The following is a 12,569-nucleotide window of genomic DNA, read 5'->3' on the forward strand; positions in this document are numbered from 1 at the left end:
TGCACAGGGATTAGGCTGCTATCAGTGCAGCGCTCCCTGCCTGTCAGGCTTTAGGAAGGGCCTGGACAAAGAGGCTGATTTCAATGCAAATGCAAGCAGCTGAGAGGACACCGCTCTCTCAGTGGGTTGACGTCCACCTTCCACATACAAAAAACACCACGAGCCTCCAGATCAGGACACACACACACACACACACACTTCAACATGTTCACTGCAATAGTAAATACAGGGTATTCGGCCTCCATCTACTCCACGTTTAAGAAGCGTGTAGATGTTGTAGGGGACACGTCAAGAGATAAAACTCTCTTTCTCCGGAAAGTTAAGAGATTACTAGTTGAAGAGTGGGAGCGCATGGTGTGTCTCTGCACCTGTCAGTAATTAGAGATCTAATCTGGTCGGAAGCACTGTGCTGCGGGGGCCCTGTGCTGGCCCTCGCCATCCCGAGCCCATCATTAGGCCAACCATTATCCCCACGCCTGGCCCCTGCACCTCTTATTACATGCAAATAGTGCAGCTTTATCCGAGCAGTGAATGAGACCCCCGTCCCTAAAGAATGGGACACCCTCCTCGCCCACTCAAAGCCATTCCTCCATCTATTACTGCGTTCTCTGCCTCAACGCGGACGGCACAGATCTCATGGCGTCAGTGTTCAAAGAACGACTGCGGCGGCTGGCCGAATGCAGATAAATGTGCGGCAGCGAGCTGTCAATATGGCCGCTTGACGAACTGAACGGCTCGCCGTCAAATGTGTGCACGCTCTCGGCCTGTTGTTGCAATGTGCATCTGTTTTCAAACAACTTTAGTGTTCAGGCCCGAGTGCTATAATCGCAAAGAACAGATCCAACAATTGTTATCAGCACGTTCGCTTGCACAACGTGTTAGAAAAGGCTGTGGAAAGAAATGGAAAACTAGCACGAGACTTCGTGGTACGCTACTCTTTACAGTACTAGCACTGCTCTTAATTAATCATTTTCACATACTTACTATCTCGATACTATGACTACAATTTATCTCACTAAATGTCATCATTTTTTTTACTTTATTTCTAACATTTAATCTATTTTGTCCTTGACATTTCTGAGCTGCGATTCACGAAAATGTTTTGTAAAAACTCCTCGAAACATTGTCTTTGTCAGCTCTTTGCTTATTCCTTAGCTCGGTGTTGTTGTTGTTGTTGTTGTTGTTGTTGTTGGTGTTGTTGCTGGTCAAAGCAGCCAAATGCAGGCTTATCCAGACATCTGGTTAGCATGTTAGCATGCTTTCAGCCCTCAAGTAAGAAACAGAAACACCTTCCTTTTTCAAGGTCAACATGTGGAACACCGGGACGCAGAGCGCACTTAGCGTACACTGCTTTGCTGGGGGGGAAGAAAAAAAACAAAAACGGAGATGTAGCTACAGACTGAATGCCGCTCTTGCCAAAACCCCAGATATGTTAAGATATAGGACCTTGAATTTCAAAAGACCTGCAGTAACCATGTTCCATTGAGGCGGTCTTCCCATTAAGATCATTAACGTTTCACCTCCCGTACGCTTCTGAATTTCCTGCTTGTGAACGTGTCGAACTGCATGCTGCTGCTGCTGGTGCTGCTGCTGCGGCATACTGTTTGTGTCTGCTCCCTGCATGGTAATGAACACGTACCTGTCAGGCAATCATACGCAGGATGCTGCCTCAGGTCAGTGTTTGCTGCCAGAGGATGCCTTGCCATGACTGTTCCTTCGCGCGCACACCTGTATGCTGTCCCCGCTCTCCGTCTGCAGCTTGACATTTGGTACGGTGAAGATAGAAGACACTGCAGGGGGAGAAGACGCGAGCGGATTAGAAGTACGTGGGCTGACAGGAAGGGGAACATTTTCAAGTGAGCTGTTAAAGATAGAGTCGGTTATTAAGACGTGAATATTTATTTGCAGTTTGAGTCTTTCGGGGGGTTTAAATATTTTTGTCACGAGGTGTATCGTTGAACGGGGCATTTTAAATTGTCACCTTTTAACATTTGCTTTTTCATTTTAGAACATTTAGACAATTGCTAGAAACCAGACCTTCAGGACAGAGGGTCCTAGGGGCAGTAGAGGCTTAATTTGAATTGAGAAGGTGCCTCACCAACAGCATGATTGCTAAACACAGATGCTCATTAGGATTGCGGAGGAAGTTGCGCAGAACACACTCAACAAGGTGACCCTTGAAAATGATCAGCAGTTCCTGTTATGTCATAATATTAGCCCTTTTTCACTGCAGGAACTTCAGCCAGAACCTGGGGCTTCCCCTTAACCTGAACTAACCCATAACGCTCTGCCGCTTTGGTTCTAGGCTCTTCCTCGCGTTTCTGGCCCGGACATTTTTGTTTGTCAAACACGCGTTCTTCACAGTTCTTTTTAAAGGGGATCTATTATTCTAATTTCCAGCTCTCTAGCTGTACTATGGGACACAACTACTACTCTGGCAGCAGCTTTGCTTGATTCACAGTTCAAAAAAAGGTCCTGATTTATCTTCTACCGGTCGTTGACGCAGCCCTTCAGTTCACCATCTGTCTGAAACCAGCCGTTTTAGCTCCTGTCTCTTTAATGCCCCCCTGCCTAAAAGCCCACTTTCTTCTGATCGGCCAGCTTCCTGAAGCCAACGGAGAGGTAGGAAGAAGCCTCTGAGCCCTGAGCACAGCCCACACCACCACATCCTCTCGCCGGTGAGCCCGAAGGCATAAGACAGCTACAGTAACTTGGAAAACAGCGACATGGGGCACTGAGGCTTTCAGGTCCGGGCTCCAAGAGTCAGATGGTTAGAGTCAGCTAGCTAAGAGCATATATATATATATATAGATATCTATCCATGGCTAAGAGGATTAAGAGAAGAAACGAACCAACTTTCCTTGGCCAACTTAAGGAGATGACCGTATAAGGAAATCCGTGCCTATATGACGTCAGCTTGGCACAAAAGTAGAAAAAAAACATTGGAACGTCGTACGTTGTAGTATTCAGAGCAGTCTGAAGCCTGAATGTCGGATATGAATATCAGATATTGTGACATTATATATATGACAGAAAATAAGGAAAACCATAATAGGTCCCTTATAAAACATTGGTCGTCCTGGTCCAGATGTAGAACAGTTGTTCTTGTGATATGACGTCACGTCCAATCACTGCCTTGCCTTAAGTTTTCCTACAGTGGAAAAAGGCTTTCTATGTACTATGTACTCATCTGCAATTTAGCTCTGCCCCAGCTCACTGGTCTGTAGGGGGGCGGGTCAAAGTCAAGTACGTTTTTTGGTGGGTTGTCCCTTCTGTCACTTCTGTTTGTGATATTCATGGATGGGATCTCAAGGCGCAGCCTGGGGGAGCAGAGTGTCCGGTTTGGGGACCTCAGATTTGCATCTCTGCTCTTTGCAGACACTGTGGTTCTGTTGGTTTCATCAGACTGTGACCTACAGCACGCACTGGGACCGGTTTGCAGCTGAGCGGGGAGCAGTCGGGAAGTTCAAGTGTCTCGGGGGTCGTGTTCATGAGTGAGGGTAAAACGGAGCATGAGATCGACCGCCGGATTGGTGTGGCGTCAGCAGTAATGCAGGCCTTGTACCGAACCATCGCTGTGAAGAGGGAGCTTTCAATTTTCCAACCCTAAGCCTATGGTCATGACCTTTGGGTAGTGACCGAAAGATTGCGGATACAAGCGGATACATGAGTTTCCTCCGCAGGGTGGCTGGGCCCAGCCTTGGAGGAGCTCAGTCATCCGGAGGGAGCTCGGAGTAGAGCCGCCAGTCGAGGTGGTGGTTTCGGGCGTCTGATCAGGATACCTCGTGGGCGCCTTCCTTTGGAGGTTATCCCTTCATGACCAACATGGTAGGTGACCCCGGGGTAGACCCAGAACACATGGGAGGGGACGGATATGGATGACCCATAAACCTACAGCATTGTTACATTATCCAAGAAACTTCTGCGTTTTTATGTTGATGGATATCGACTTACTTGAAAGGTTCATCAATTTCCAAACCATCTATGACATTTCTTTCTTGGCCAGTTTAACTTTTATTTGGTGTGTTTCAGAGTACCGGTAGCACCGTGTGTTTTAACTACAGTGCAGTACAGTATGCGTTTACTGGGCTGTTCCCATTGGCTCCAGTCTTTGCTGGTGGAAGAACATGACTAACCACGCTGCAGCTGCAGCCAAATACTCACAACTGGAGTGATCAGCCAGTTCTTTATCTCACGTTCATTTTCTCATCAGCATCATTTTGACACGTCCTTCTTTTGTTTTTTGTTTTTTTCCACTCCTGTCCTCATTTTATCAAACTGTTTTAATTCACTCCCATTCTGACGCTTTTGCCTGTGTGTCACATGTGTGCGCAGAGAAGAGAGAGAGAGAGATAAAATGAGAATACAGACAGACAGAAAGACAGAAAGAGCGCGGGCATGACAAAAATCTGAATGAGCCATCTCTCTTCCCTCCCTCTCTTAGTGACCGCCGCAATTCTGATTCTTTTCAGACACGACAACCTGCTGGGTGCTGATAACAGGATTAATAATGCTGAAAAATCCCAATTGCGGAGTATTAAAAATGGAATTCTCCCATTAATATTACCACCATGTCAGTGGCGGCGCACTCAGGTCTGCTGAGCAGCTTTTTTCGCATCACTAATGAATAACAGCTTAAGGGATTGGCGATGTATGTATATGTAGCCTGTCCAATAACATGGATAAAGCCTCTGACTCTTACGACCAAAAATACACGCGGGAAATCAGCAGCACTAATGGAAATCTGCGTCTAAAACGGAGTTGTGTTGAAAGCTGAGATGCTGTGTGTTTCTGAAGTGCTGTGTTTTTAGAACTGGCCCTCCTTTTTTAAAGAGAGCCTCAGTGTGCTGTTGCTCTGGGCAGACAGCGAGTCAGGAAGATAGAAAATCAAACCGGGCGCGCTGCTGCGGCCAGCAGAGGTCCGACTGGGCTTACTGTCCCGACGGCATCCACAAAATAAGACAGGCTTTCTTTGCATGAACGAAAAACAACCCCCAGGTCCCTGCTCGCCCCCTTCTTTACAGATCGAGAGAGTGAGAAGGAGAGAGAGAGAGAGAGAGAGAGAGAGAGAGAGCCTGAGACAGAGAGGAGGAGGAGGAGGAGGAGGAGGAGGAGGATACTGTATGATCCAGTGGAGCTCAGGGAGCTCAAAAAAAAAAGCACAAAAAAAAACAAAAAAGAAAAAAACACAAAGGAATCAAAGCAGGAGAGTGAGAGACAAAGACAGAAAAAGGGAAACACAGAGAGAGGCAAAGTTTCTGACTGTCAAGGTAACTGTAATTTTAAGAAAGCAAAAATAGATCTTCTGCACATTTATGGGTATTTTCACTCTTACCGGATGTAATAGCGCGTTACGATTCCCAGTTCGAAGTTCTTTAAACGACTGCCATTCAAAGCGCTCTGAAAGGCGACTCAAAATGTAGTCTACAAAAATCGTGTTATCGACTGTACCATCTTGTGTGTACTAACATGCACCGTGCTGCGGTGTTCTCTCTCGGTGCACTAGATACACAATTCCATACTCTGTGACTTGCGCTGCTGAAAACAAACTTGGGTCCCGTTTTAGCCTGCATTAGTTTACAATTTGACCAACCGGTACCATTAAAAGCGCGCCGAATGAGCTATCTGCAGTTCCTCCTCGCAGTGCACCCACGGATGTACGGCCACTGTACTGCTTTTAAACTGAGGGCAACTTGAGAATATGATGATTCTCAGTCTTTTTCCAATGGGAAGGCACGGCTCTCAGGCTGAAAAAAAAACCTCCTGTATACTCACAAAATACCTGTAATGCGCTCATGATGGCCCGTGGGCACTACTGCGTGACGTGAGAGTGACGTGTTACGTACTGTCCTGCAGCTCCCAGAGCCGCGGCGGAAGGTTGCTGAAGTATTCGTGGTTCAGAGCTGCCTGGGCCGACAGCCGGTTCTTTGGGAAGCATTGGAGGAACCTGGAGGCCAACTCTTCGGCATGGTCCACGTAGCCCAACCTGGCAAACACGAGCACACGTTACCAGCGTGACCACACACACACACACACACACACACACACACACACGTGTACAGTACATGCGGAGATACACTCACGGAAAACAAGCAGTTAACCTCCGTCTGTCTCGTCCAAATAAAATACAGTCACCTATCATACCACATCACTCGTGCCCCCTGATGAAGCGACTCACTTTTTCTCCAATTCACAGAGCTGCTGACAACAACAAAAAAAAAACAAAACCAAAAAAAAAAAAAAAACAAGCCTTTTAATTATGCTGAAGGTCTGCTGACTCGAGAGGAAAAGCACTTCTTAGGCACAGATGCAAAAGAGCACACACACACACACACACACACACACACACACACACACACTCGCTCACACCTTTCTCTTCTGAGCTTGCCTCGCACATGGCGACTTGTGTACACGTGTAAAAGTGTAAAAGTGTACATTAAAGTGGGAGCTAAGATGGCGCACGCGTTCATACTGGGAGTCACTGAACTCCTGAACCAGCCATATCTAGCAGCGCTGAGGGGTGGGGGGGGGGGTGGGGGATTGAAAATAAACGAAGAGCAACAAATTCAGTCAGTAATTAGGCATCAACGCCATTAAATAAACATGATGTTATTCGGCGCAGCTCGCTGGCCCCGCAGCTCGCGGCACTCGGAGCGCCTCTCATGTTCTGCAGGCGTTCTGGCGGTTGGCTCCCCCAGTCAAGCACTCTGACAGCCACTCCCACGGCTCTCAACGGGGATCTCGACTCGACTTATCAGACAGAGAGACAGAGGGAGGATAAATCTCTGTTCAACTCATCAACGCCACTCAGCAAAGAGGCAGAGATAAAGTTAATGAAGTCCATCAGGGCCTCTTCTCGCCTCTTTCTCATGCAGCTGGAATACGCTGTGTGGCTCCACCGCAAAGTCTAAAGACAAGCTAGTCTTTGTGTGAAACTATACTGATTAGGTGGGGGGGGGGGGTGGGGGGGGCTGGTTTAATGATATGGGTTTTTAAGGTTCAGCTCTCTGCACAAACTGCTCGCTCGCTCGCTCACTACAGTGCTTTTTACGCAAGGTGGAAGATTTCTTTCCAAAATAGAGCCAAAGACGTCGAGCTCCTCTAACCGAATCTCTCAGTCAGCGTTCCTGCTGTTCCTGCTGGTTTACTTTCCACACTGGGGGACAAACCGGCTCCACCACAGCGGCCCGGCTGAGAGAAACTGAAACCTTCGCGACTGTGACGTCGCAAAGCTTTCATATTTCTTTTCATCTGTAATCTCAGCTGCCGAAACACTTCTACGGCGTTCAGTCCTCTCCGTCCTGCTGTCATTACGGACATGTGGCTTTGTATGCAAGACTAGAACATTAGAGGACTATTGTGAGACAAAACAACAGGTCCTGTACAATACATTTTTGGTCTAATTGGAGAGTACTAGAGGAAAGATAAGGAGGCCAAAATCAACAAAATTCAACCGTCAACATGGAGATCATTCAGTGGTTATATAAACATGTATTATCATTCTCAAAGGGGTACTGTTTATGGGAATTAATCGTCAGACCGTGGAACAAGTTGTACTATTATAGGTATTATAGGCATTCTGTGGCTCTGGGGGAGCTTTGTCAGGTCTGAGAAAATGAGGGGGGGGTCATCTCAGCTTGGACTTCTGTCTTGCTTGAGTCTCCCAATTTTATGAAAATGAAATACTGACTCACTGGAGAACCCCCCCCCCCCCCCCCCCGCCCACGACGTTAACACTATTGGGGTGAAATAAATCCTCCCACAGCGACATTCTTCCAGCGTCCGTGACTTTCGCGTGAACCTGTAGTTTCTCGGCAGGCGTGGACACGGACGGGGCAGATGCCTGCAGGGTGGTTACGAGCAGGAGATGAGCGTGTCGGCCCCTGAGGAGCGTCGATGCGCAGGAGGCGCACATTCCTTCGTCGATAGCATCTCCTGAAACTGTCAAACGGCCGCCAGGTGACGACACATTCGCAGCCAAGAGAAGCATCCCTCCTTCAGTGGTGCGCGACGCATTGCTTTTCCATGGTGTTCCATGTCAGGAAACTGCACCTATTGCGCACGGCGCAGCGGCTGGGCATGGAGCCCTTATTGTTTCATCTCGTGAAGTGAAGTCAAGTGTGTGTGTGTGTTTGTGGTACCGGACGGACCCAGCGAGGCACAGACTACACCCTGCTTCGCCCTGATCCCATTAGCGATAGCCTTAGAGGGCAAAGCCCATACGATGTAGAACGTGAGTTACGTACTGAAACCCCAGATTCTACGAGTATAGGTGCAGCCCTCTAATAGCTGAGGGAAAAAAAACAAATTGGGGGAGCCGACTGACCAAGTTTTGGACACCTTGACAGTATTTATACAGCAGCCCAGACCTGCTTTATCATCGGACAAAAGACCCGGAGATCTCACGTCCTACAACATGGGGCCTTTAATAGGTACCTAGCGGTTAAGGTTAACCCGGCCATGAGGCGAGCTCAGTAAACCTGGACAACTTGACATGCATATCCATCAGTTCCTCAAGCTAAACATGCTATTTATGAATCTCTTACCAAGTTGGTGTGCTGTATTAACTATGTATTTACTAGAATGTAGTTTTATTGACTAGTGATCTAGTAAATACGCTTGTGACACTGGGATTTGAGCAGGTTAGGGCTGGCAAATCCCTTAGTAACCGCACTTTCTTCATTGTTAGGCTCGGCTAATTCGCGCAGGATAAATATGGTAGTTGTTCATTCAAATATGCTGATAAAAAAAAAAAAGGATTGTTCCAAAAAAAAAAAAAAAAAAAAGGGTTTCCAAAACTCTCATTAATCCTTTCCACTGAAGGCTCCACTGTTCTTGACCTGGGACAGAAAAACACAGCCCCAAATTACTGAGATGCTGATTCATACAGAGATGGAATTCTTTTTTTTTTTTCTTCTTTTTTTCTGGCACATCACGGTCAGTAATTTGTGGTGTAATTCTCGCTTTATATATTACAGGCACAGCAGACTCCCCTGGGATTGAGGACACAGATGACCTGTGTAATTACTGTAAATCACAAGAGGAACCCAGGTATTAGGAGTCCTGCGTGATGAGGGCCTCAGTTAGCGGGGACGGAGCTCCAAGCGAAGCAGCAACACTTTGTGATTCCAGCTGATCAGACAGCTGGCGTTGCACATAAATCACTTCCTTGGTGCGGCTTTAAAATTCCCCGTGGAACAGTGGAAAAAAGAAACCCCAACTCCCCTTTGCCCCCCTGAGGTCCCCCTTCCAGATGTACGCCTGCGGCAAAACAGTGCCACACATCTGGGATGACCCCCGGCCGGGCCACCATGCCATTTTCCTGCCATATGCGCCTGACGTCCCAGAGCAGAATCACACACACACACACACACACACACACACACACACACACACACACACACACACAGATGCAAAACAAACAGTTCACTTACTTATTCCACGCTTGTCTGAGCTTCTTTGCGCTGTACACTGTAAAGCGGTCTGTAACGAGAAGAAGACAACAAACAGAAACATTAGGTGAACTGAACTAGGAACTTTGGCATCTGGTTAACGCACGGTTCCAAAACGACCTTCAAACTGAACTACGTCAAAGCCAAATTCCGCTCTAAAAAAAAAAAAATCCGGCAGTTAAAACGTCGCGCTGGTTAACTGCAAACATTCATACCTTATAACATACCGTACATTCCAATTGCTTTGAATCCGCCGTCAATAAAACTTAACACTCCCCGCACAAATTGCTCATGCTGAAAGCCTCAAAGGGCGTATCCCCCTCCATTCATCAAATGCTTTTAATTTGAAATGTTAATGCCAGACGGGACAGTAGCTTACAATGGCAGAACAGAATCAGAATTAATTACACCTGTGCTTTATTTCCTGCTTTGTCTGGCGGCTGTGTCAACCACGCTTTCTCCCGTAGATGACTAAGGGACAACAGGCAAACCAATTCAAATAGCTGGCATTTTATTGCAATGAGTGCTTGCTTTTAGTTTGCCAAAATAAGGAGTGGCTCGTATAATTTAAGAAATGCTCTTGAGTAATATTGTATGAGCTATGTGCTTCTGCTCCAAAGCCAGACCACAATATATAGTCATCATTTTGAAAAGGGGTCTGGTGAGACGGTCTCTCCATATTTCCACGGCTGTGTTTGTTATGCTTGCGAGTGCGCGAGGCTCTGCACCGCTCTCTTAACCTCAGCCAAAACTGCCATGTGGACACACAGTCAGGCTGAGCTGCCAACCAACCGGCCACCGCACGAGCTAGCCAGCCACCCAGCGAGCTAGTCCACCCCTCGCACTGCCAGTCTAATCCTGCTAGCCAACCGCCCAACTTGTCCTCAGTTTCAGCCTTCAGTCGGCCAGCTCGCCAGCAGCGGGTCCAGTCCAGTCAGTTCAGTGCCAGGCCTGGCCTGAACCTGTGCCCCAGCTTCCTGGGTGCCAGAGGCGAAGGCTGCCAGCCGGAGTACCCAGAAATAGAGTATGTATATGTAGAATATTTCTGAGATATACTTCACAAGCCATATACATTTCAAAATTTCTATATATTGTGGTTCATCTATTATTTTTGTCATCCATCCGTTTTCTATAACCGCTTATCCTTAGCAGGGTCACGGTGAGCTGGAGCCGGGGGGGGGGGGGCTGACGGTAAATACTGACGGTAAATGTGTAAACTACACTACTGCATTACTCACCCTGTCATTATATGTCACCACAACAGCACAGGAACACCACTGCAAAATCAGTCCAGATTGCCGTTTTTGAAAACAACATCACAAACCAGCGAGTGTTGTCCATATAGTGATGTCACATGAGCCACATTCCACGTCCGTGCACGTGCATTTCTTAAACTGAAACCCAATTTTCAAGCTTTTAATTCCCGCGAAATTCATACTTTCATACGCATGTAAATGCAAAGTGCAGTGGCGGAAGAATACATTTCAGAGCGCGTTGCATTGCCGTGCGCCACATGCTGTGCCGTTTTTATTGTGAACGCCAACTCACAAGCTTGAAACGCTGGCGAAACAAAATGTGCGCCGCTTTCGAGGTCGCCGAAGAGCATCCGACCCACTGCTCATAACCAAACACCTGGGACCACAGATGGGTCTGCGGACCAACAACCTACAACTATGTCTGCACTTAGGAATACGGTGATATTGTACATATGCATGCCTCTCCACCGCGCTTTATCACAGGAGATACATTCGCGCCTCACCATCGCCGCCGCCCTTGTTTGAAAATGTGGGATTGTCCTCTTTAACCAACTGAGGGGAGCAGCTGCGTTGTATATTATTTATCTACAAGGCTCTACTGGAAAAAAAACAAAACAACAACAACAACAACAACAACAAAAAACACCCTCATCGCCACGCTGAGCTTGGAAGAACAGGTTTTCAATAATATGCTCCTTGCAAACTGGAATGGGTTGCAGAAAAATTCCAAATCTCACCTTTTTCTTTTCCTTTTTTGGAATCTATTCAGGCATTATACCAAAGCATGTGGTCCGCGATGGAGACCACTGTTTGCAGTTATGATCGTCTTGCCTATGCTTATACTGCTTATATACAGATCTTGACACAATGAGACTTCCTGTTTAGATAAGACTGTATAAACGATAGTCCCATTTTCCACCTTTTCATTTACATGCGTGGATAGTGGTAATTTGCTCCAATACTGTTCCCCGGGGATCAATAAAGCATTTCTGATTCTGATATTACACTTGAGCGCAGTTTCTTTAAGTTTCCCCGGCCGGAAGCTGCTCTGCCTTCCGTTCAATTACAAAACAAAACCATGAAACTTGAATGATCGCATGTATTATCAATAAGTAAGGCGGTAGAGTAAGAAGGAGGGAGCTAAGCCAGACATGACTGGAAACGAGGAGGAATCTGTGGAACCTTTCTCAGAGCCACAGAAATGTGAGAAATACGAGGCGCCTCCAGTCTGAGATCAAGCCACACCATGACGTCTGAAATCCGGACTTCCAAGAGATGTACCGCAAAAAGGTTAGGGTGAAAAAAAACCTTTGCGCGTGCATGCGTAATAGTGAAAAACGTGATGAATAACAACCAGAAGGGTGATACAGTCACTGTGTTTTGGGAAAAGTGTGCAGACGGCACAAGAGGAAGCTCAGTGCTGTGGAAACTGCCGTCCTCCAGGCTGACGCAATACTGCCATCTGCTGCTCACGGCAGCCTCTGAAGTGGATTTTATTGTATCTGTAAAGCTGGCCATGGGGGGGGGGGGGGTATGTTTTTTAAGTATTTTTGGGGGCTTTTTGTGTTAGAGAGAGGGGAAAGGTGATAGGAGATAGAAAGGGGATGACATGCAGCAGAGGGCCCATGATCTTGTTTGTTTTTTTTGACGCAATAAAAAGTAGGATATTGGAATATTGCAAAGGATTCCACATGTTACCAGATTAGTCACAGGAATAAGTGACTTTTATATCAGCCCATACTACCCAAGGCCAAAAACTATTAAGATATATAGAGAGTAAATGAAAAGGGAGGTTAAAAGGCAAAAAAAATATATATATATATGTATATATATATATCTATGTATACAATATGTCTTTCTC

At 46.8% G+C, this 12,569-nt stretch overlaps 1 protein-coding gene across 1 annotated transcript in view; it reads right to left on the reverse strand.

The window, feature by feature from the left end:
- cdk14 (cyclin dependent kinase 14) overlaps positions 1 to 12,569 on the reverse strand; it is a 149,789-nt gene that overhangs the window by 32,017 nt on the left and 105,203 nt on the right. The window contains exons 12-14 of the mRNA XM_070911678.1: positions 9,435 to 9,483; positions 5,847 to 5,986; positions 1,640 to 1,790 (exon numbers count right to left, since the gene is read on the reverse strand). Of these exons, the coding sequence (XP_070767779.1) occupies positions 1,675 to 1,790; positions 5,847 to 5,986; positions 9,435 to 9,483 (305 nt within the window). The 3' untranslated portion in view covers positions 1,640 to 1,674. The remainder of the gene's footprint in view (positions 1 to 1,639; positions 1,791 to 5,846; positions 5,987 to 9,434; positions 9,484 to 12,569) is intronic.

This window comes from Enoplosus armatus, chromosome 9, assembly GCF_043641665.1.
Source record: "Enoplosus armatus isolate fEnoArm2 chromosome 9, fEnoArm2.hap1, whole genome shotgun sequence".
Classification (NCBI taxonomy): domain Eukaryota; kingdom Metazoa; phylum Chordata; class Actinopteri; order Centrarchiformes; family Enoplosidae; genus Enoplosus; species Enoplosus armatus.